This window comes from Leuciscus leuciscus, assembly GCF_965113295.1.
Source record: "Leuciscus leuciscus genome assembly, chromosome: 11".
Taxonomy (NCBI): Eukaryota; Metazoa; Chordata; class Actinopteri; order Cypriniformes; family Leuciscidae; genus Leuciscus; species Leuciscus leuciscus.
Genome location: NC_138735.1, coordinates 9,703,996 through 9,728,864, shown reverse-complemented (window position 1 = coordinate 9,728,864; position 24,869 = coordinate 9,703,996). Strand labels below are relative to the sequence as shown.

Sequence of the window (24,869 nt, the reverse complement as noted above, 5' to 3'; positions counted from 1 at the left end):
TCATAACAAAAAAGAAATCTGAAAATATAAAAATAACAACTAATTCAAAATATTATTATAATAATATATAAATAATACTAAAATATCACTGGTTTGAGGTACTAACAGGAATGGCCATTTTGTTTTGTTATGTTTTTTTTGTTTGTTTTTTTGTTTTTTTGAGGGTTCCCTGAGAAACACATCTGATTGGTGTCAGGTGGGCATGACCCAAAACCAAACATAACTGCCATAAACCATAAAATGCTTCCTTTTACAGTGATTGGTAAATTAAAGGGTTAGTTCATCCAAAAATGAAAATTCTGTCATTAATTACTCACCCTCATGTCGTTCCAAAGCTTTAAGACTTTCGTTCCTCTTCCGAACAAAAGATCTTTTTGATGAAAAAGTGGAATATTTTTCCTTGTATCATGTATGGTTTGCAAAATTTGCAACTGTTGTGTCTGTGTATAGATGAGAGAAGCAAAGTGTATGCGCGTTGTGCACACGCTACATTATGGCCAAGCATGCGCCCTTAAAATAGCATATGAAAACGCGCCACTGACTTTTGACTAGGTTTTTCCTGGTCTGTGGCGGAATTGTTTTCTGAAACTGCAAAATAGCACCAGGGAACGTTTGCGCCGGAACACGCCTCCTCTTTTCGCTGCACCGCCCCCGGGAGCGCAAGTTCATTCCCTAATTTACCGACGTGCGTCTGTGGAGGGAAAAGTCCGCTGTTCGTCGGGTGCAAAATAGGAATGATACATGCGTCGGTGTACAAAGTCAATTGCGCTGGGTGCAAGATAGGGCCCCTTTTCACTTTATATGATGAACAGATTGAATTTAGGCTTTTGTTCTCATATAAACTTTGTTCAGCAAACTAAACTACTCTATTCATATGGGTTAGTTTTACAATCTGTTTTTGAGCTTTTTGAAGCGTCAATGTGTCAGTTGTGTAGTTGTCTTCATCAAGAAGATCTTTATTTGTGTTCCAAAGATGAATGAAAGTGAGTAATTAATGGCAATGTCTAATGACAAAATGAATAGAAAAACTATCCCTTTAATTGTTAGACAACCTAACCTCTAGTTTCGATTATACATCCATGTTGGGCAGGATGCAAGTTGTTATGTAGTGTAAGTCGTTAAGAACACCACTGGTGCAATAACATGCAGTAGCCTAGTGTTCGTAAAGACAAATGGCTTTAGTTGAGTGATTGTGCTAGCTTGTGCTAGTGGAGCTGATAAGACCTCTACAGACCTTCATCCTCATTGGATTATCTTCTCAATGAACTCCAGCTAATTAAGTTGCTAATGGTTTGTTAGGAGCATGTTATTATCCTGATGAATCCAGTGAAGGTGATGAACATTGCTAAAGTCATGTTTGTTAGGCCTTATTTGAATTTAAATGAGAAACTTACAGACATAGAAAGACGTGTGGAATGTGAACAGTGGACAAATTTCGATTGATCTCTCATTGGTGCAGTATGAAGTGAAGTATGATGTATGATGTGTTGAATGTGAAGCAGGAGATGGCTGAAGATGACTCTAAAGAGGACATGTTCTAATACATGTTCTCAATTTGTAGATTGCCTGAGGATATTTAGGCTAGAAAATGTGACAACTCACACACAACTAACGTGTATGTCCGTGGTAAACAGGCAGCAGCTTTAAAACCTAGTCAGCTGCTTCCTTGTTTATTGTCTACACACACACATCTTCCTGAGGAATATTCACACCCAAAGAGAAAAAGCTTAGTGATTGATGAAAAAATCGTTACATTTTTGTCTTTGAACAAATTACACCATGTAGGCCCAGTTGTTTTTCAGGACAAAGGATGCATTGAATGCATTGATCTTCTTCTTTTTTTTTCTTTTTTTTCTTTTTTTATTTGTAGCAAAACTTCTGATGTGATAGACATAAAGCAATGTTCTAAACAAATTTGGACATCATAAGAGACAGCTCACACGCCTGATGTTAGCATGCTAATAGTTTGATACTTTTAACAAATATAACCAAATAACCAAAACTAACCAATTACTTTTTGTATGGAAACCTGTTTCTGCCACAGAATAAAAAATAAAAAAATAAATAAAAGGTAATTGTTTCCCAATTTTGAGAAAATTAATCAGAATTGTGAGATGTTTTCTCAAAGTTGCAAGTTATAAGCTTGAAATTGCAAGGGAAAAAATCGCAAGATATAAACTCATAATAAAAAGAAAAAAAAGAAATCACATCTGTGTGTTTAATAAACTTAATAAATGTAATAAATAAGTTTAATCAATTCTGGGAAGGTCTGAACTGCAAGATAAAAAAATTGCATTTTGAGAAAAATAGTCAGAATTGTGAGATGTTAACTCAAAATTGCAAGAAATAAACTTAGAATTGTGTGTTATACGTAAACTTGTGATTCTGAGTAAAAAGTCTGAATTACGAGAAATAAAGTAAAAGTTGAGATGAAAATGTTTCACGATGCATTGTGGGATTGCCTTTCCATGAATTATATGTGTAACGCTGCTTAGCTTTTTGCCCTATTTGGAATAGCCTGTACACAAGGGCACGTCAAATGTTTTGTTGGTTTTTAGAATGAAGAAAAGATGATGGAAATGCTCAGTCTGAACAGTAAAGTTGCAGCTCATTCACCTACAGCTGTGTCCTCTGATTAAAGGACAAGTGTAAGAGGACTGTGTGTGTGCTGGACGCGACTTCACTGTCCTCCAGCTCTCAAAACACACACTCGTGTTTCATCTGTCATTCAGCTCTGCTATTAAACCTCCCTGTGTGAGCAATCAACAGCCCAACAAGCTTCCTGGCTCACTACTGAGAGTGTGAGTGTGTGTTTGGCATAATAAAGGGCACAGAGATACACACAGAAAACAGAAATGAGAGAGAGAGATGTGTTTGCAGAGTTTCTGACACCTTATGTCTAATGAGAGCGGTTTTTGCTCTTTTGTACAGAGATGTCTGCGGCAGGCTTGCTTTGGTTCTTCCATGGGTCAGCATCTCTTTAATGATCAGATTCATTGCAAAGTTCCCATGATACTCACAAGCACTTCCTCTAGAAACATCCACATCATGCTCTAGGCATTCAAATGTGTTATTAAAAACTTGTCCTCATTGGCAATAAAGGGCTAGTTCACCCAAAAATGTGAATCAAATTGTTCAAGCTTCAGTTTTTAAAGCTGTCATTGGCAGTAAAGGATAAATCTATACTAAGTTCAAAGGCCAACCAAATGGAAGCATCCATTTTAAAGCAGCACTCAGTAGCTTCGGGACTTCTTCGCTGTATTCTCGCTTTTTGCTCGCAGGTTTCTCTCTAGAGCTCCCCCCACAGCTTCGGAATAGATATTTGACAACACTGTCGTAAAAACTCGTTGTTGATTCTCAGACACCAGAGGCTATAGATCAACGACATCAAAGCAGATGGGACGTTCTTTAAAACGTCTTCTTCATTCGGGTTCGGACAGCGTGAGGGAGCGCAATAATGACAGCATTTTAGCAGATTTCTTTTGGCCGTAAAGCAATTGTTTACATCGCGAGACCTGATATCACGCGAGACTTCCTGACGCAGCGGCCGGCGGCCCGCCGGCTCAAAGTTGCAAGTGCGTATTTTCCGCTCACGGGCACCAGGGGGGTGCGAAACGACCACCATTCAACCCGAAATAAGTAATATAACCATTCCAATGACTCCGAAGCTGTTCAGTTAAGGTAAAAAAAGTTACTTAGTTCACCTTTAACTGAAAAGGCAACATTTACGGTTTTGGAACGAGCCAACATTAAAGTACACAGATGAAATGAGAAGATGAGACTCAAACTTATAGTATATAATATAAAAAAAAAAATGACAGTATGTTATATTAAAACAAATCATATTTCCAAATATCTGATACAAATGAAAGTAGTTTGGAAATACAACTTATCAAGTTGTACTATATCAAGTATACTGTATAAAGAGTTATGTTCCTCTAACAACTTAAAAATGTAGCCTTTTAGATTTGTACACTGTATAATTGGACATGAATTTGTAAAAAAATAAATGATTTACATCAAAACCCAAAACCTAGAAAACATTGAATATTCAAGATTAAAATAAAATAGTCTTCAATCCAAATATATACAACAGGAGAACTCAGAAGCAGAGGGAAGCAGACTACACACTTTAACATTGACGAGAACGGACACCAACTGAAAGAAACAGGGAGAATAAAGACTAGAACAAAAGAGGGAGCTGATGAGATAATTAATTGGACACAGTTGAATGTAATGACTAAATAAACAGACTGAGGAAAACTAGGTCACAGGAGAGAGCCAAGAACAAAATGAAGGAGGGAACACAGAACTTATATGTGGCAGTATTATTAATAAACATTATTTGATATGAATGTTTTCAATAGCATTTTCTTATGCTTACCAAGGCTGTGTTTATTTGATCAAAAATACAGTAAAAACAGCATGCTGTGAAATATTACAATTCAAAATAACTGTTTTCTAATTTAATATAATTTAAAATGTCATTTATTCCTGTGATCAAAGCTGGATTTTCAGCATCATTACCACAGTCTTCAGTGTCACATGATCCTTCAGAAATCATTCTAATATGATGATTTCCTGCTCAAGAAACATTTCTGATTATTATCAATATTGAAAACAGTTGTGCTTAATATTTTTGTGGAAACTATTATATACAGGGATGCAAACAGCGCGGTTTTCGGCGCCTCGCGCTTTTTTCACGTCAGTTTGGGTGACTTGGGTCAGAGAGGGTCTGATTATAATTTCACAAAGTCATCTGAAGCCATTCCATAGCTTAATGTGAGGTACAGAAGTATATTTACATCATTAAATTCAAGTTTACGGAAACTCGTTTTCCCTCCTCTGCGGCTGTCAATCATTCTCCATTCAGTATTCAAACAGGGCGCGCGCCTCTTCCGGTTACTGCAGGATGCACGGTAAAACTCTCTCCAATATGATATATTCACATTATAATGCTTGATCTGTAGATAAAAGGCTTTGGATTTGCATAAAATAACTTTATTTTGTGTATTTGTATTTTACGTTTGTTGCTGTTTTTAAACGACTCGCTACCGTGTGCCTGTTAGATCACACACATCACAAGGACTATAAATCGGCATCAAACGCACAATAACTGTAATTTAAAACTGTGAAGAAACAAATGATCAATAAACTGTTGGACAGATATAACGTACACTAGGATTTGTGCGCTCGACATTTCTTCGCTTTGTGCCGTGAACTTAAGTTTTAAATGCGCACTTGACTCCATGTTGCTTTGAGCACATCATTCTGCACGCGCGATGCGCATACGAAGCGTTTCATATTATCATGGTTTTGCGCACTGAAAGATTATTAAAAGCATATATTTTTATTAAACTCAGTGAGTATATAAATCAGCAGCAAAAAAGTAATTTTTTATACCTAGCCTGCACAATACATTTAAAATAAGCATAATTTAATTTTATATTATTTATATACAGCCTACACTTCTGAATTCTTGACATTCATATATAAATATAAAATTGTGAAATGTATGATTGCCTGATTGAATTTTATAAGAGTAGGCCTACTAATAGTAATTTGTTTTTATTAACATGTTTAGATTTGATAAAATTACTGTGCATATTTTTTCAAGAATTACTTTTTGCTGCTGATTTATATACTCACTGAGTTTAATAAAAATACATAATACATTTATGTAATATTTAAAGGTGTTAACGGTAATCTTACACTGCAAAATGATAACTTACAAAGGATTAAATTCATCACAATTATGTAAGTATCTGGATATTTGCCACGGGGCGAGGGCTTCGATAACCTCTCTCTTTTTTGACCATACATGTGTTTGCATCCCTGTATATAGTCTTTGATGAATAGAAAGTTCAAAATAACAGCATTTATTTGAAATAAAAACCTTTTGTAACCATGTAAAATGTTATTGTCACATTTAATGTATCCTTGATTAATAAAAGTATACATTTCTGGAGAAAAAACAAAACAAAAACTTACTGACCACAATCTTTTTATCAGTAGTGTAAATTACATTCATATACTAATTAATTAATTCATAACAAATTTGAAAACAAAAATGGATCTAAAAATAAAACCATAAGCTAACTAAAAATAACTGTCAAACTCCTCAGATGCCAACATGCTCTCTGAACAGATTTGTTCACTCACTCTCTCTGTAGCTGATGAAGTGAGCACAACTGTGCTGAACATGTGGCTTCCTGCCTATTGGAGCTCAGGAAGAGGGGTCAGACCCTATTTCCGCTGCCTTTGGTGAAGTCCAGAAATTGCTTTTTTCCCTGAGATTGTAGAAGAGAAGGGGCACTTGATGGAGAAGGCCGATTCTCTCTCTCTCTCTCTCACCGGTCTCGCTGAGATTACAGTCCGCCCTGTGATTTATGGGCCAGAACCTTCCCCGCTGCCTCTGTGTGAGGGAAGCAAAGATTCATATAGAAACAGGTGGTTACGGAGAAATGCTCTTAACCGCGTCAGGTGCATCAACTGTATCCGAATGAAGATGGGAAATCTGAGTGTGTGTGTGTAGACGTAGCTGGAATGAGACCTGAGAGACGCTGTGTCATGGATGATTACTCTTTACTATTCCTGCAATTATTCGAGTGATTGAACCACAGTGAAATATGACTGAGAGAAACTCCTAAATCTTTCTTGTGCAGCGGAGATCTTTAAGTCTCACATCGCACACTGGTGGTCTCCGGATGGGGCCAGGCTCGCGTACGCAACCATCAACGACACGCTGGTGCCAAAAATGGAGATCCCCATGTTCACCGGCTCTGTCTACCCTACGGCGAGACAGTACCATTACCCCAAGGTAAAGACTGTGCACTACTGTAAACATAAGGGGTAGTGGTTAAGAGATTAAAATGTGTCATACTTGAATGTTTTTCTTCCAGGCAGGGGAGGAAAACCCTGTCATTTCTCTGTATGTGGTGAATCTCAATGGCCCACTGCACACTATTGAGATGAGAAGACCAGAGGACCAAAGAATAGGGTGGGCTGATGCATTCATTTACTTTCCAAATGTTCATTATGGGGAATTTTACAACGGATGTTGTTGGATTTTTTTATTTATTTTTTGTTGTGCTTTGCGTTCTGTCACAAAACGTTTGCATTCTCTCGAAACTTTGGCGTTCCTTGAAAAACTTTTGTGATGGAAATTATATGAGGTTGGAGGAAAAACTATATTCCAATGCAATACTTTTGCAACAGAACACAAAAGATTTTCTATTTTTTCTCTGGGGAAAGCAACACTTTTGTGAGAGAGCTCAAAAGTTTTGCAAGCGAATGCAAAAGCATTGAAATAAAATTGTTCCTATTATTTTTCCATCACCATGTGCCCTTAGGGTGATATTTTTGAGTCACACTTTAGATTAGGGTTCAATTCTCACTATTAACTACAACTTTTGCCTCAATAAATGTCTAATAACTGCTTATTAATAGTTAGTAAGGTCTAAGTTTAGGCATTTGGTAAGATTAAAGGATATAAAATATGGTCATGCAGAAAAAGGCATTCATATGTGCTTTATAAGTACTAATAAACAGACAATATCCTAGGAATATGTATGCTAATAAACAACTAGTTAATAGTGAGAATTGGACCCTAAGCTAAAGTGTTACCATTTTTGGTTATGGCCAAGAACCGTTAAATGGATGACATTAAAATTCTGCTAAAAGTGAATGTGTACATCGCAACATTTTAATGAACAGTATTAAAAAATGGATATTCATTTTGAGTTTTGCCAAAGATTAATATGTAAATAAATATTATGAATATATTTCATTAATAATATGTTTGTATCAAATTTAGAAAACAGAGGAAATGAGAAAACAAAACAAAAAAACAGCCTGTAACCAATATGATACTTATATATTATGCATCCCTAGCTGAAAGTATAATCAAATTAGCCAAAATATCCAATAAAGGGCTGAGAATTTTGTATAGTTGTGAACGTTGGGCATTTGATTTCTACGAAAACCTTTGAAAGATTTGGTCAAGGTCTAGAGATTGGATATAGTCTTTCTGCCAGAAGACATTGCTGATTATTTCTTGTGTATATTACAGGGAATACTATGTGACTATGGTGAAGTGGGCCACAAGTACGAAACTGGCAGTAAACTGGTTGAACCGAGCCCAGAATATCTCCATCCTGACTCTCTGTGTGGCCACCACAGGTGTCTGCACCAAGGTATGCCCGGGTTTTTGAAGTATTTTCCGTGACTGTTTGACAGCATAGGTTGATTATTTCTATGACGTGAGTTCACATGAACAGCACTTTAAACGCAGTAGGTGACCAGGTCACTGTATTGTTAATTGCTAAGTATTTTGTTTCATTAAGAATAAAATGAGTAAGAAACTCGATTCTGCACTCTTGTAATATTTCACTGCAATCTTGCCATGTTTTTTGCTTGCTTCTTTCTTCAGAAACACGAGGATGAAAGTGAGGGGTGGCTGCTCAGACAGGTGAGAATTAACTTCCTCTGCCTAGACAAGGGGAAGAAATGATGGGATGTGCCATGTCAGTGTTTGTCAATGATAACGGCTTTGAATAGTCAGGAACGTTTGATGTTGTTTGTCTTATCATATTCCCCACAGTACCGTGCTTGAGCTGATATTGTTTTTCCTGATTAGTTTTTCATGTCTGTTTTTCACCAGAGGGAGAAAGTGGCCGCATGAAATGTTTTGCAATAACACGAATAAAGGATTGTGTGGCTCCTGCAGAAATAGGCCTGAGGGCTCAGACGCACTATTACATATGCACTGCATCATCATAATAATTCACAATCTAATATATGTTGTTATGGTTTTAACATTTTTGGTGTTGCTTGGAGATATACGACCGCTCTGTGCTGCGGACGCATTCCCTAGTGCTCCTGTGGGTCTTATAATTCAGTAATTATGAAACTCTGCAGAGCAAACCAAATGACGAAACACTACCATGGGTGGAAAACATCACCTGATGACAGTAATAATGGTGCTGGTGTGACGGTAATGATCATTTCCCAAACAGAATGAAGAGCCGCTGTTCTCTAAAGACGGTCTGAGGCTGTTCTTCACCAGAGCAATCCCACAGGGAGGACGAGGGAAGTTCTTCCACATCTCCATGTCCATCTCACAGGTACAAACTTCAGCAAAGTGTGTTAAAGGGTTAGTTCACCCAAAAATGAAAATTCTGTCAGTAATTACTCACCCTCATGTTGTTCCAACCGCGTAAGACGTTCGTTCATCTTCGGAACACAAATTAAGATATTTTTGATGAAATCTGAGAGCTGATCACTTCTCCATAGGCTGCTAGGTGGCCCAAACTTGCTGGCCCAGAAAAGTTATTAAAGAGATCGTTAATATAGTCCAAGTGACTACAGTGGTTCAATCTTTAGTATATCAAGCGACGAGAATACTATTTGTGCGCAAAAACAAACAAAAATAACGACTTTATTCGACTATTCATTTCCTTCTCTCTGGACCTCTAGTTGGTTCACGTAGTGTTTTAGCGCAGCGCGTCTGTGTTACACGTCACCACGTAGGCTCACTATTGGCCGACGCTGGTCATGTGTGTGATGCGTGATGACGTATAACACAGACGCGCAGCGCAAAAACACTACGAGGCCCAGAGAGAAGGAAATGAATAGTGGAATAAAGTCGTTATTTTTGTTTGTTTTTGCGTACAAAAAGTATTCTCGTCGCTTGATATACTTAAGATTGAGCCACTGTAGTCACTTGGACTATATTAACGATCTCTTTAATAACTTTTCTGGGCCAGCAAGTTTGGGCCACCTAGCAGCCTATGGAGAAGTGATCAGCTCTCAGATTTCATCAAAAATATCTTAATTTGTGTTCCGAAGATGAACGAAGGTCTTACGCGGTTGGAACAACATGAGGGTGAGTAATTACTGACAGAATTTTCATTTTTGGGTGAACTAACCCTTTAAAGCAGGGCTTTTTGATCTGTATACTGTATCCAGTGTAGACAGTGTCAGTAATTATAATGACTATTTGCTTTTGATGTGAAGCGACTGAACGCCAGTGGGCGGGGCCTATGGTGCGATGATGGAAAACTATTTGTCTATGTCTTGCTCTGGAGGCAGAAATATGACATCATGTGTGACATCTCAAATCCCCCAATATCCAAACGAACTGTCTTTGGGAGCTTCATTAAATGCTTTGTTTATAATGAGGACATTTTAAGCTCTGAAACTTGCAGGATGTTTGTAGGATGTTTTTCACAATTGCTAAGACATTAAACCCCATTCTCTGTACCAAATTATCAAAGGCCTAAAACCTATTTGTTGAGTAAATCACCCTGTCTGAAAAACATTAAACAAGTTCAGGCAGTTAGACACCATTTGCAAATCTCATGCTCTGATTTGCAAAACTCTAAACACATTCTCACTCGCTAAAACACATTTTGCACTTTGATGCACTCGTGTTGCAAAACAGTAAACACAAGTGGCAAAAGTTAACTACAACACAGTTGTCATCGTTTACACACAACGGCTAAGAATGGTTCACACTTGTTTCTAATGATGTGATCAAACCAACTGTACAAAATATAAGCCATTTTAGAGTGAATTTTGATAGCAACAATGGATGGAAGGGAGAGGAGGCAGAGTATGTGGACGAGGAGGAAGAGGAAGAGCCAGGTGTGGACAGTGTCAAGGCTGGTTCTGGAACACTAGAGGGTTTTTCCCTTTGTCTGGCAAGAGACAACATTGCCTGTGATGTGGACAAAGTCCTCAGGCTGGACCCAACATGAAGACATGAGGCAGAATGAATCTCTCACTGACCTTGATTTTGCTGCACAACTTCTTTAAGTGTATAGAAACATGTTTTCATTTAGAGTTTTCTTTGACCTTTTGGGCTTTTGCAAGTGTTGAATATACAGACATTCCATACTATACAATGTTCAATAAAATAATTGCAGCATACACAATATATTCAGCTTACTTATTTGCGATTACCATACTTTTATTGTAATCAAATGTAATCAAAAGCAGAGAAATGTCAAAAGATCAGGGCATATTTGATTTGTCATGTCACTGACCCCTTTAATGCAAACAAGTTTTTTCATTTTGCCAAGGCGGTTGGACTTGTGATATTTTTGAACTAATCACTTTTTTACTGTCGACAGCATTTAATTGATGAATTACTTAATTTCTTCAGACATGTTCATGTCTCTTTTAATGACAACACATTAATAACATTGTATTATTCACAATCTCGATTTTCATTCAGTATGACTGATGTCTGTTTAATTTGTTTTGTTCATGAAGCCCAACAGCAGCACAGATTCTCTGCAGTCGATCACATCAGGAGACTGGGACGTCACGCGGGTTCTGGCATATGATGAAGACAGCCAATTAATGTGAGCGAATCCACAAACACCACACACTGAACATCAATGATTCATTAGTCATTAGTCAAAGTGTACCCTTGTGAAAAAGTGTTTTAAAAAAACTTGTCATGCTTTTAAGATGTACACTTACTTTGATGTGTTGATTAACATAAGCACATGTAAAGTACTTGATTGTAAATTTAACTGTAGTGTTAACTGTAGCGATTTAAAGGTAATACGTTTTAAATGTATAGTGCAATTTGAGTGTTACAAAATATGAGAGGAAATAAAGGAGGAAAAACTATATTTCAAAACTTGTGTGTTCGCCCACAAAACTTGCGATTACATTTACATGTATTCATTTTAGTGTTGTCAAATCGATTAACCGTGATTAATCACATCTAACATAAAAGTTTGTGTTTATATAATATATTTGTGTATATATAGTATTAATTTTGGTAACACTTTATTTTACAGTGTCCTTGTTACACGTTACATTTAGTTACTGTAGTAATAACTATAAATTATGCATAATTACATGCAATTAACCCTAAACCAAAACATAATCCTAATCCTAACCCTAGAGTAAGTACATGTAGTTAATTATTAATACTCAAATTAGTAACAAAAATACTCAAAATACTCTTAATTAGTGCTTAAATGCATAATTACACTGTAACACGGACACCTTAAAATAAAGTGTGACCTTAAATTTATATATATCATATATATGTATGTGTGTGTGTGTGCGTGTCTGTCTATATGTACATATATACGCATATATACAGTATATGTGTATAAATGTGTGAGTGTGTGTATACAGTATATACAGTACACACACAGACCTATATACAATATATATACACACACACATATATAATGTAATCACAAACTTTTATGTCAATTGCGATTAATCAATTTGACAGCACTAATTCATTTAGCAGACGCTTTTATCAAAAGCGAGGAATACAACAGTCAATTAATTTTAAAGGGGCAATAAACAAGAGAAGTGCAGCGTATACAATGTATTTTCCTTTAGAATAATACAAGCTTTTTGTGGAAAGCATTTCGCGAGCGTACACAAAGTTTCTTGAGGGAACGCAAAACATTTGAGAGAGAACACAAAAGCATCTCATATCGTTTTTCCATCACCATGTCCCTTTAGGGGCTCCGTAACTTTCAATAGAAATGACATTAAAGTATATTTTAGTATACAATACATGCTTGTCAGTACATTTGGCAGTACGCTTGAACCATATTTCAAAGACAATAGACGTAATTATGAACTTACATACAAAGTTCTACTTAAATCCTACTTAAGTGTGTCAAAAAGCACTATAAAGTTCAGTGCTTTTTTACATTTATTACACATTTAAACTATAATACATTTTATTTAATAACAATTAACATGCAAATAAGTGCCCGAAAACATTACATACATTTTGCAGTTGTATTGTGTAAAGTGTACTCCTGTTTCACAAGCGTATAGATTATACAAAGTGTTACATGTACTATGTTTTGATGTTATATTTTTTGTTTGAATAGATATTTCCTCAGTACTGAGGATGACCCTAAAAGAAGACATCTCTACAGGTACATATAAATTCAAGGTTGATGCTGTCACAGGCTTGTTCTCGCTGACAGTGTTAATGTGTCTGTGGTTGTTCCAGCGCAGACACAGTGGGCTCCTTCAACCGCCGCTGTCTGTCCTGTGACTTCACTGACAGCTGTGGGTATGTCACTGGCTCCTTCAGTCCCAGCATGGACTACTTTCTGCTCAACTGTAAAGGTAGACATCTCTTCCTTTCTCTTTTGATCTCAGTATATGAACATTTATGTCATGTATAGTAGTAATTAGGATTCCACTTTATTTCGATAGTCCACTTTAAACATTCTACTAGCTATAAGTAACTTTGCAACTACACGAAAACTAACTCTCATCAGATTATTAGTAGACAGTTGTAGACTCTTAGGTTACGGTTAGGTGTTAGGGTTCGGGTTAGTAGAATAAGTTGACTTGTAGTTGCCAATTTGGAGGAGAATCAAAATAAAGTGTTAGCAGATACCCCTTACCTGTCAGGGATCACTGGTGATCCCGGATTATTTTAGTTCAAAATATGTTTGAACTTATATATCTCAATATTAATAACAGTCTGGTTAATTTCGAGTCTTGAACTATAAACTCTCAAGGGTTGGCTTTCTAAATGTATGTGTGTTATGTTTCTATTCAGAATTATTTATGAGCAGTAACCTTTTTTTTGGGGCATTTCATGTATGCAGCACTTGCCAAAATTGGGGGTGATGAGGAAGGGGTTAAGCATACAGTCTACTAATACTCTAATGAGAGTTAGTTGACATGTAGTTGCAAAGTTACTTATAGTTCTTAGAATGTCTAACTAACTACTTCTACAGAAGTGGAAAAAAAGAAAGGGATGGAGACAGTGAGAGTGGACTCATTGTTAGAGAGCACTGTGTTATTGTTCAGCTGTGAAGGTTCCATACTGCTAAGTGCATTGATTATTTGCAAGGCTTGTTTCTATAGCAGCTGAATTGTTCTGAAAGCCGTCTGGAAGGCCTGAATGCTGCCATGGTCTTATATTGAACTGTCATGAGCGAACTCCTTGAGCAATGTCGTGTTTATGATCCGTGTTGTTGTGGCACTCATAAAGGCCATGTCCACACTAATACGTTTTCGTTTGAAAACGCATCTTTTTCTCTCCGTTCTGGCCTTCCGTCCACACTGAGACGGCGTTTTTATTAATGAAAACGAAGTTTTTTGAAAAACGCACTCCAAAGCGTATACATTTGAAAACGCCGTTTTTGCGTCGTAGTGTGGACTGTGAAACCGGAGGGATTTAAAAACGATGACGTAAATTTAGTCATGTGACGCATATTGTACTAAAAGATATTCATGTTTATACCAGTATTGTGCCTGTTATGTGCTATTCACTTTCACACTGTTGCTAAAAAATATTCTACATTGCACACTCTTCATATCACAGTCCTGCAAAGATGACAGAATTTAGCCTACTCACATTTGCTGTCCTGCGGTGATACATGAGAGCAGTCGCGTTTTAGACCAAACATATGGTGTCTGCGTGCGACCTGGACGCATCAGTGAATGGTGAGATATTTTACTAAATAAAATTATCCTGTCAGAAGAATTGCGCGATAACTTTATTTATTTTTCCATCTGAATCATATCAGTGAGCTTTTGTGGGGTTTTACACATGCGCAGTAAAGGTGAATTGAGCGTTTTCAGGCATTTTTCAAAAGTTTCTCATCCACACTGAAACGTCCGAAAACGCTTGAAAACGCTAGTGTGGACGGAGAGCGTTTCTAAACGAAAACGCCGTTTTCAAATGTATCCGGATTAATGTAGACGTAGCCAAAAGCTTCATCGCTGATGCTCGTTAACAGAAGTTTGTATGCACCTTTTTCAGTTAAGTGACACAGCAGTCTTAAAAAAATTTGGAGCACTTGTAAAACAAATGGATAAACTGTTGTTGAGAGTTTGCTAACATGTACAGCTGAAGCATAAGCTCTGACTTAATACATAATCATGCACCTTTGACTATTACTTGTAAAAATTGTTTAGGTTTTTGGTTACACTTTATTCCGATGGTCCACTTTAGACACTCTGTGTTAACTGTTGGGTTAGGGTTAGGTGTTAGGGTTTGAGTTAGTAGAAAAAGCTGATGTAGTTGCAAAGTTACTTACAGTAAGTAGAATGTCTATTGGAGGACCATCACAATAAAGTGTTGACAGATATTAAGCAGACAGTCTACTAATACTCTAATGAGAGCTAGTTTACATGTAGTTGCAAAGTTACTTATTATCAATAGAATTACTGATTAACAAAAAATATATATATATTTTCAAGCAAACTTGCACAAAGTATTTGCTGAAACTATATAAAAAGCAATGCATGTCTTGTATCATTATTTATTGGTTGTGTTTGTGTATTGTCAGGCCCTGAAGTTCCGTATGTGGCAGTTTACAGCACCTACGACAGACAGAGTGAGTATCCAGCAGCCTTTCTCCTGTCTGTGTGTGTGTGTGTGTGTGTGTGTGTGTGTGTGTGTGTGTGTGTGTGTGTGTGTGTGTGTGTGTGTGTGTGTGTGTGTGTGTGTGTGTGTGTGTGTGTGTGTGTGTGTGTGTGTGTGTGTGTGTGTGTGTGTGTGTGTGTGTGTGTGTGTGTGTGTGTGTGTGTGTGTGTTTCCATTTTTTTTACACCCTTCCCTCACTAACTTCCCTCCGTATCACTCGAATGTACGTCATTGTTTATGTTGCATGAGTGCCCACTACTGGCGGAACCCTTGCAATGTGTTTAAATGGAGCGCCCGAAGCCCCTGAACACTTGGAATCTGCAATGCAGCAGATTTATTATTTCTTTTTTTTTTCCTTATGAATTTGTTTTACCCACCATTCTATAGGCCTGTATGGATGGATGGGCTGTTGGAGAAAAAAAAATAAAAATACACAAAAATTGGATAAGGATAATTAATTGGATAAGACACATGCCTTTGGTGTGAGAGACCTGGGTTCGAATCCACTGTGAGACACCAATGTGTCCCTGAGCAAGACACTTAACCCCTAGTTGCTCCAGAAGGCGTGCGACCTCTGACATATATAGCAATTGTAAGTCGCTTTGGATAAAAGCGTCAGCTAAATGAATAAATGTAAATGTAAATGTTGCATTGTGGTCTATGGATCTGTCTGAAGTGTACATGTTGAGTAAACTCGCTCCCTCAGTCAAAACCAAAGGGTCGAGGGTCTGTCCAAATAAACTTCCCTTGCCCACTTGATGAAGTTGAATGCACTTCAAAATGACAGTGGGGATTCCCCAAAAGGAAGTGCTTAGGGAAGTTTATGAGTGTATTTCTAAAAGTGGAGTTACACGCAGCCCTAGTCAGTCTGTAACGCTCTGGGGTGTGTTTCCCGTACAACGATGTAACTCACTACTTTACTACCATAGTACGATGCATCATTGAAGAAATCAACTAGCTAGTCACGAGTCACCGTATTGTCGCAAATTGGTGGTTCAACCATGTTGGTAATGATGTCACGCACGTGGTGGAGAAATTACTTTTTTTAACTTCTTTGAGATAGAAATAATGCTAGATTGTTTTGCTATAAACTACAGACATGGCATCAGAGGACTATTTCTCATTTTTCTCAGTTATTTTGCTTTATTTCCAGATTCAATCATTTGCTCATTCTTGCGTACTAGGGCACGTTCGCACATGCGCACTCTTCAAAAATGGTGCTTTAAATCTCTTGACAAACTAAACGACATAAATGACATTTGTATGTATTCCAAATAAAAGACACAGGTTGTACTGAATGTCAGCTTGCTTATTTTGTTCAAGATAAGGATTTATTGAGTCCACATGTCATGCAAACTAGAAACTCTGCTTCTAACCACAGGTTGAGAGCTGTCGTTCCAAACACAACTTTGCGTTTGCGATGCTGTTTGCGAATGTTTGTTGGAACGATGGTTTCGGGAAACACCGACTCGTTGAACTGCGCTGATAATAACGGAAGTTGCGACCATAGTCAGCAAACTATGCTTTTGGGAAACGCACCCCTGTGTAGTTCCTGTCTCTATGAAGCCCCTCTTTATGAAAAGTGCAACGTGCTCGATTGGTCGGCTGGACCAGTGTGTTGTGATTGGTCAACCGCTTAAAGCGTGTTCGGAAATGTCACACCCCTTTACCATAACCGCAAGTTTCAACACACTATTAACACAACTCAACCAGGCCTTGGCCCATTTTTTTATTAGTATTTAAATGTGGAATATTGTGATGTGATGTGATTGTTTCCGGAGGAAAACTCAAGACTACAGTCGAGGCGTTTCAGGGGGTTCAGAAACAGTGCGCACTGATATAGAGAAAACTCCCTTTGGAGTGGAGTTTGTAGCCTTTTTCATGCTCAAATAGCAATATTATACATTTAAAAAAGTTGCAAATTGAAGCTTCTGATTTTAAACTGCTTGCTCTCTCTGTACCGTAATGTATGGGTTACCCTGAGACCACCGGGCTGCTGAGAGCAACTATGGTGGAGAGAAATAGTCTCAAAGTTGAACGTACATTAGCAAAGATGGTAGATTTCAAATTGCAGTCTTCTGGTGTTCATGAGCCAACTGAGCAAGTGTTGTTGAGATTAATTCCTCTCTACAGGTATCAGTGTCAGTGTCTGGATGAATTAGTAATAAGAGCCATTATAGACACAGACTACCGTTCAAAAGTAGTTAATAGTTTTATTCAGCAAGGATGCATTACTTTATTAATTTAAAAATATCTTGAAAAAAAATGTATCATGGTTTCCACAAAAATATTAAGCAGCACAATTGTTTTCAACATTGATAATAATAATAATAAATGTTTCCTGAGCACCAAATCAGCATATTAGAATGATTTCTGAAGGATCATGTGATTCTGAAGACTAGAGCAATGATGCTAAAAATTCAGCTTTGCTGCCACAGGAATAAATTACAATATATATATTTTTTTTTTTTTTAAAGCTTTTTATGTACACTATAGATATATAAGCTATGTAAATCTACACTATAATTTATTAGGCTGTTAATAGAAAGAAAGTACAACAGCACTGTAGTGCATTTCAGTGGATATACATGATATATGTATAATACATTTTATTTTGTGGCTCTCATCTGTACCATTATCATCCCTCCCACATTTTGGCTTCTAGCAGGAAAAGAAACTCTTTTTATGAGTGGACCATTTGTCCTATTTATGTGGTGCAGACCGATAGCAGCCGAAAGTTAGAATGAGCAGCAAATCATAGGGAACTGCTCAGAGAAAGTTTCCCACTTTTCATTTTCGGTGAGAAGGTCAAACAGAACGAATAGTGGCTGCAGTCCTGCAAAACTGCCTGAATATTGCGTGTGCACCTGTAGGAAATGAGGACAAACTAAATGTTTGTTAATATGTTGACAAATATAACCATACAATATAAAAACAGACATCACATAGGGAAATATATGTTAACATTTTAAGAAGAATGCTATTGCGTCTCGGAGCGAATGGCGATTTCTTCAGTTCAAAATAACAAGGAAAGACATGTTATTATGAAATGTAGTGGAGGAAAAAGTATGATATTATGATTTGGAATGTAGTGAAGTATGTAGTGAAGTAAAAGTAAAACTTTCCCAAAATAAGAATACTCAGATAAAGTACAGATACTTGAAAAATGTACTTAACGAAGTAAATATACTCCACCACTGTCCATTTTACACAGTCATATTTCATTGCTGTTAAACAGAGTAAACAGTTAGTTTTAGGGGTGTAACAATATATTTTGTCACAATATATCACAGTACAAAAATGTGACCGTATGTATCATGCATACACTGAAAAAAAAAGTGTGTTGGATTCACATGATTGAATAGTGTACATCGGTCCCACATTAATTAATTAAGTTAAACAAACATCATTTATTCATGTAACTTCAACATCATAGTGTCACAGTCACATTAGTTTTGACTCGTTATGTTTTGTCATCACCTACCTTCGTCACTCATTTGTTGTCACGGACACTAATCACATTCAGCTGTGCACTCATCAGTAGGGTTGGGAACCGAAAATCTGTTTTTGAAAAATACCGGAACCGTGCGAAATTCCTAAGTTTCGGTTCTGAAAACGGTTCTGGTGCGATGTGTGGGCAGAGTGCTGGGAGCTTAAATCCTTTAATAGCTACGTCTCACCTCATGAATATAAAAATAGAAATGAATGCACTTTAAAAGCCCTCGTGCTACTCATATTTGTTTTGCGTCAGATATCAACGCAGCGAGAGAGAGAGTGTAAAGACAGTAGAGCTGCACGATTACTCTTTAAAAGATCTCGATCTCGATTCAAACACCCACGCGATCTTATTCCTAAATGACAAGAACTTCACACCAGAACATTCTAATATCTCAGCGCTGTCGTTGACTCAGAAAGAGCAGTTGTCAATATGGAACAGCTTTACTTTCAGTCTTTTCAACCACACAGTATCGATATTTCTGTTACAAATATTCAAATGATCACAGAAGCTCTAAGATAAAAGTTTATAGTTCGAGTATAAACACTGATGTCTACGGTAGCAACCAAAATAGAGTAAAGCACCTTTTGAAAGTTTACATTCATAAAGACGACTGTTAAAGCTGCAGTCCGTAACTTTTTTGTGTTCAGACTTGACAAAATGTATATAATGAGTGAGTACATCATGAATGCCTTTTTTCAAACCGTGTTTTTGTCTTATCCTGAATCACTACTGTAAGCCTGTAATAAGCGCCCAGTGCCTGCGTGACTCGTCATAGACATATACAGAGAGAAGTAGCTCCGTCTACAATGTTCTTCCGCAAGACACATGCAGTTCTGTTTATTAACCTCTAGAGCGCTGATTCATCCAGTAATGAAATAAGTGAAGTCTTTATGAATCAATCATTCAAACCGATTTAAAAAATATTCTATTTCACCTGTCAGGATCTTACATGTGTGTTCAAGCATATTCTACCCTTTCTGAGAGGATATTCTCCACTGCTGGAGATACAATAAGCTAAGAGAGGTCCCAAATTCTCCAGGAGAATGTAGAAATTTTTATTGTCCATCAGAAAAAACAAATATTATTATTGCAAAAATTGCTAAATAATATGTTGAATTTGTTGACATTGCCAGTCTGTTAAACTCATTTGACAAGTATAAGAAATAAACACAAAAAGGATTGTGCATATTCCTCTTACTACTATTTTTTTATTAGTTGTTTTAATCATTTTTATTGAATGGGAACCGGAACCGAAACCAGAATCGTTTGGTGGAATCGGAATCGGATTACTTACGATTCCCAACCCTACTCATCAGACACCATCATTAACACCTGTATATGTTCTGTTCTGTTTCAGTTCAGTGTCCGGTATAGTCTATGTTAAGTTTGTGTTTTGCTCTCCGTTTGGCATTCTGTTGGAACTACTGAAAATAAACCTTTGTATACTTAATCGTATCCGTCTTCCTCATCTGTCTGCCAGCAACCACCCATGACACATGGAATGAAGATTTTAAGTGACCCAATTAAGTAGTCTCAAAGTGAATTTTAAAAGTCTCCCTGACATGATTCAGGTATTCAAATTCATTTATTCATTCATCCAATAAGATTTCATTTATTTTAGTGTCACACAATTGAGTTGATAGATTATAGCTCGCTATTAGCTAGCAATAACACATATTAGTATCTTAAATGCTAATATTTACATGCTCCTTCAGCTATAGCATAATATTATAAATTCCACAGCCTAACCAAATGTTCCACTCTTTTTTTGAAAGAATTATTACATAATTCCAATGTAATTGAACATTAAACACAATTACACTCTATCCAGTCTTCCCCTTGTCTCATTTTCTCAAAAACACATAATATAACACTTATTTTCAACATGTATTCTCTTCTGCCGCAAAAATCTTGTCCGCCAAAGTCAAGCCTAATATATATTTCATGCCCCATGCCATGAATGCTGGTTTAAATGTATTCACTCCGAGAGTTGTCATGGCTAAAATCCCTTTGTGGGAGACTATTGATAAGTCTGAGCAGACCACTTTCAATGTTTTGATGGTGCCTGGGGGCTCAATGTTTACACTTTTGGGGAAGATAAATCAATAAATGTCATCCTAATAGTAGTCCATGAACAATAAAATGGGTTAAGAGAATGTATTTTAAAATAAAATAAAAATCTCACGTACTTCACCTTTAAGCACTCAAAAGAGGGAGAAGTTCAGGAAGAAGCTCTCATTACCAACCTCTGCACAGCCGGACACACACACACACACACACACACACACACACACACACTCATCTCATTGCATTATATTCCCACAGCATGTCAATTGACGAGCAGAGCTCCTCCCAGGCTTACCATAGACCAAAATGTGATTGAGTCTCCATACACACGCCTGCGCTGGCACACAGGGAGCACTCACAGATGATTGGATTATTGCCAGACACGCCATTCCTTCCATAAACTGTGACCTCTCTGTGTAAGAGGCTGGTAATTGTGTTATGTATATTATATCCTGTAAGCCCACCGATATCACAACGAGCGTGTGATTCAGTGTGACGGTCCATCACAGAAGTCATTTCACAGAGCTCACATCCGTGTGTGTGTGTGTGTGTGTGTGTGTGTGTGTGTGGAATGTTTATGAACACTGTTTGTTTGCAAGTTCGTCTAAAGTTCTTGCCCTGTCATTTTGAATTTTTCCCCCTCCATCCCCTTCACTGCTGGATTCTTTCAGTAAATGCTATGTGACACCAAGGTCAAAGTCAGATGACTTACACAGAACTCATACGGATCCTTCTCCATGTTTACGTACAAATCATTGCTGTTTTTTTTTTTTTTCAAATGTGCAGCTATGTCAATAGCACTGGTGCAATGGGAGCAAGTGTGCTTTGCTGGGCTTGAGTCTGACCAGGAGCTGATAAGCCTGTCTTAAAATGAAACCCTCCATCGCAATGTTCTCTTAATTGTTTAGTGCTCTTCCAAGGCTCTATCGCTGCTGCACAGATTGGAAGGTCTCTGTGTTTACAGCAGCACACATGATATCTGCTCATTTGAGTCCCTCTCTATCAGAAATGCCAGATGCTCACGGCCTCTCACAACCTCTGAACATCTACAACTGTTTATCCTGCAACCGTTTCTCCTGCATGTCCCAGAGCAATTAGCTGCTCGTTTCAGCATGTTTGAGGAGGTTTGGTGCTTGCAGATACTTAGTTTGAGATAAACAATGGATTTTTTCCTTGATTTGTTTAAAAGCTTTTTAAAGGAATAGTTCTCCCTAAAATTACATTTATTCTATAATGCAATAATTCTATAATGCATTTGAAACAAGTATAAGTACTGTATCTGTAAGGAGATGTTTAGCAGAATGTTCACGCTGCTTTTTCTTATTGAGACATATATTAAAACAAAACACCATAAAAGTTATAGTCATATTTTAACTTTAAAGAAATATTACATTTTCAATACAAGTTAAGCTAAACCGAAAACAATTGTGGCAGAATTTTGATGAATTTTTACTTATCTCTCCTTTCCTTTACAAAAATGGAGGTTACAGAGCCTCTTACAATGGAAGTAAATGACAAAGCAGAAATGTTAAGGTTATTATGTGTTAAAAGTTGTGTTTTCTTATTATTTTAGCTATTATTTATCATTTTTACATTTTAGGATTTTAGGTGTCAGCTGCTGTCTTGACAACAATGTTGTAACTGGCTATAACTTTTCACGGAAAATGTTTTACACTAAAATCAGGTTAACTTGCATTGATTATAGTCTGTTTAACAGTGAGTATTTTACTAATTGTTTACAAATTGGCCCCATTAACATCAATTGTAAGTGCCTCCATGCATGCAACAATTGTGACAAAGAAAAGGAGAGAAGTCTAAATGTACTTAAGAGAGTCAACATAATACTGGAGCCTGGAATATTCCTTAAGAGTAACAGACCAACATTTAAGTCATTATTTCCCAAAAATATTTCCCTCTGCCATACCTTTTATATCTAATTTGCTCTTATGTAAAGACATGGGTTATATGAGCGATGCAAAATGTTGGTTGGTGCAAAGTGTGAATACATTTTAGGATTTATGATTGAGGGCAAGATTGTGGAGTGTAAGAAGCATGAATATTTAGCTAAATAAAGAAAACCATAAATATTTTTTTAATCATAAAATGATTGCTTTTTTTTCTTTTCTTTTTTTCAGAGGTGCGTGACATCGAGTTGAATCTGAGCTTGAATAGAACGGTGAACTCGCTGCAGATGCCGAGAGTGGAATACACAGAGATAAACATAGAGGATTACAGTATGTTAACCAAAACTGCTGGTGTTTAAATGCTCCAAAATGATTTAATAGGGATATTAATATAATATAGATGCAGATGAATGTCTCTCATTGTCATACACAGGACTCAGCATGCAGATCCTGAAACCTGCAGGCTTCATAGAAACCTCACACTACCCACTTCTGCTCCTCATGTGAGTAAATGGCAATTTCATGCAACATTTTCTTTTCTGTTCTTTACAGGCCCTATGTCTTTCTACATAACAACACACACAACAACAAACAAATTTGATATGTAAAATGTGTGTCAGTGTCCCAACAGTTTCTCTGAACTCTCCCGAACTTCCATCATCGTTGAATCCCTCATTTAAAAAAGTTAATATATACCCTTCTCTTACATGTTATTTTTCCCCTGAGTCCCACTTATAATGTTATTCAAGGTTTCTTGCACCTAAAACCTGATTTAGTTATTCATTTACCTGGTTTTCCACTGTTTCTTCACGTTTCTGTATGTAAATTACCTCTTTTTTACGATTGGCTAAAAAATAGTGATCAATATAAATGCCAATATTTGCCTATTTTCAATTATGCCCGATTGGAGGGTTGGTTTAGAGAAGTGATGAGTCTGCTCAAAATTCTTCCAACAGCCTTGTAAATGTTTTAATAAATATGAATAAATGAATAAATAAAGATGTAATAATAATTATTATTACTATAAAAAATAAAAACAAAATTAAAATGTTTTTAAAAAAAATTTGTGGAAAACGTAAAAATTATAAAAAATATGTTATATTATGTTATTGTAACGGGTGGCTGTATAAAGTGCACAATGACAAAGATAATCTAATAGAAACACTTTATTTAACAATTCTAACTATTACAGAAAAACACTACTGTGTAAACTCAAACGAACAATGAACAGAGGAAGCTAAGAGTAATCAACAGAACTAAGAACAGGTGAGGAACTTATGAATAACCATGGAAACCTACTAGCAAACATAACTCAGAACAGGGAAAAGAATGAAAACGAAACCAAAACAGCATTAAAACGTAACAGTTATGTTATGTATTTTACTGATTTCATTCAATATTTTATAAAAATATATTTATCTGCATCTGAATAGAACCAATACAATCAATAATGCTCCACCACTAGCATCAAAGGAATAACAACGTCATGCTAAGGTGCTGTATACCAAATAGGTGTCATTAATATGTAAATGGGGCAGTCAAATGTTAAAGTGCTCATTATTAAGACAATTTCTACTCTCTTTGATTTTTTTGAGCAATTAAGTTTAAATAAATGGTTCCGGGAAGAAGCTTTAAATCCTGAACTTTATAATTTGCCTGTAGTACAGTATGGTCTATTATATCACAGAGCAAATCCTATTTTCCATGATATGAGTCCTTTAAAGCGTGTGCTGCAGGTCATCCTATTAACACACAAACAGCAGTTCCTCTCCCGCACTGCGCTTCATGTCTCATCAAGAGTCAGAGTGTAACTCTGAAATGGACTTGAGTCGGTGCTATTAATCTTGTCTTTTCAGCCGTACACTTTCAGCCACTGTAATTACACCACAAATGAGTTCACCTGAAGCCCGCCTTCAATTAACCCACCCGCCGCACACATCATGCACAACGCGGTAGACAATCACCTGTGCTCTCTACAGAGACGCCAGTAGAGAGTGTATTAGTACTATAG

At 36.8% G+C, this 24,869-nt stretch overlaps 1 protein-coding gene and 1 long non-coding RNA gene across 4 annotated transcripts in view; one reads left to right on the top strand and one right to left on the bottom strand.

Annotated features, from left to right (window-relative positions):
• The window catches only part of LOC309509977, a 961,882-nt gene that overhangs the window by 344,228 nt on the left and 592,785 nt on the right, over positions 1–24,869 (bottom strand). The gene's annotated exons all lie outside the window — the stretch shown is intronic.
• Positions 1–24,869, top strand: part of dpp6a (dipeptidyl-peptidase 6a) — a 447,069-nt gene that overhangs the window by 408,494 nt on the left and 13,706 nt on the right. For all 3 annotated transcript variants that reach the window (XM_082184974.1, XM_082184975.1, XM_082184973.1), the window contains 11 exons: positions 6,666–6,820; positions 6,903–7,000; positions 8,072–8,195; positions 8,432–8,470; positions 9,018–9,125; positions 11,278–11,369; positions 12,885–12,932; positions 13,010–13,128; positions 15,312–15,359; positions 23,090–23,188; positions 23,292–23,361. In XM_082184974.1, the coding sequence (XP_082041100.1) occupies positions 6,666–6,820; positions 6,903–7,000; positions 8,072–8,195; positions 8,432–8,470; positions 9,018–9,125; positions 11,278–11,369; positions 12,885–12,932; positions 13,010–13,128; positions 15,312–15,359; positions 23,090–23,188; positions 23,292–23,361 (1,000 nt within the window). The remainder of the gene's footprint in view (positions 1–6,665; positions 6,821–6,902; positions 7,001–8,071; positions 8,196–8,431; positions 8,471–9,017; positions 9,126–11,277; positions 11,370–12,884; positions 12,933–13,009; positions 13,129–15,311; positions 15,360–23,089; positions 23,189–23,291; positions 23,362–24,869) is intronic.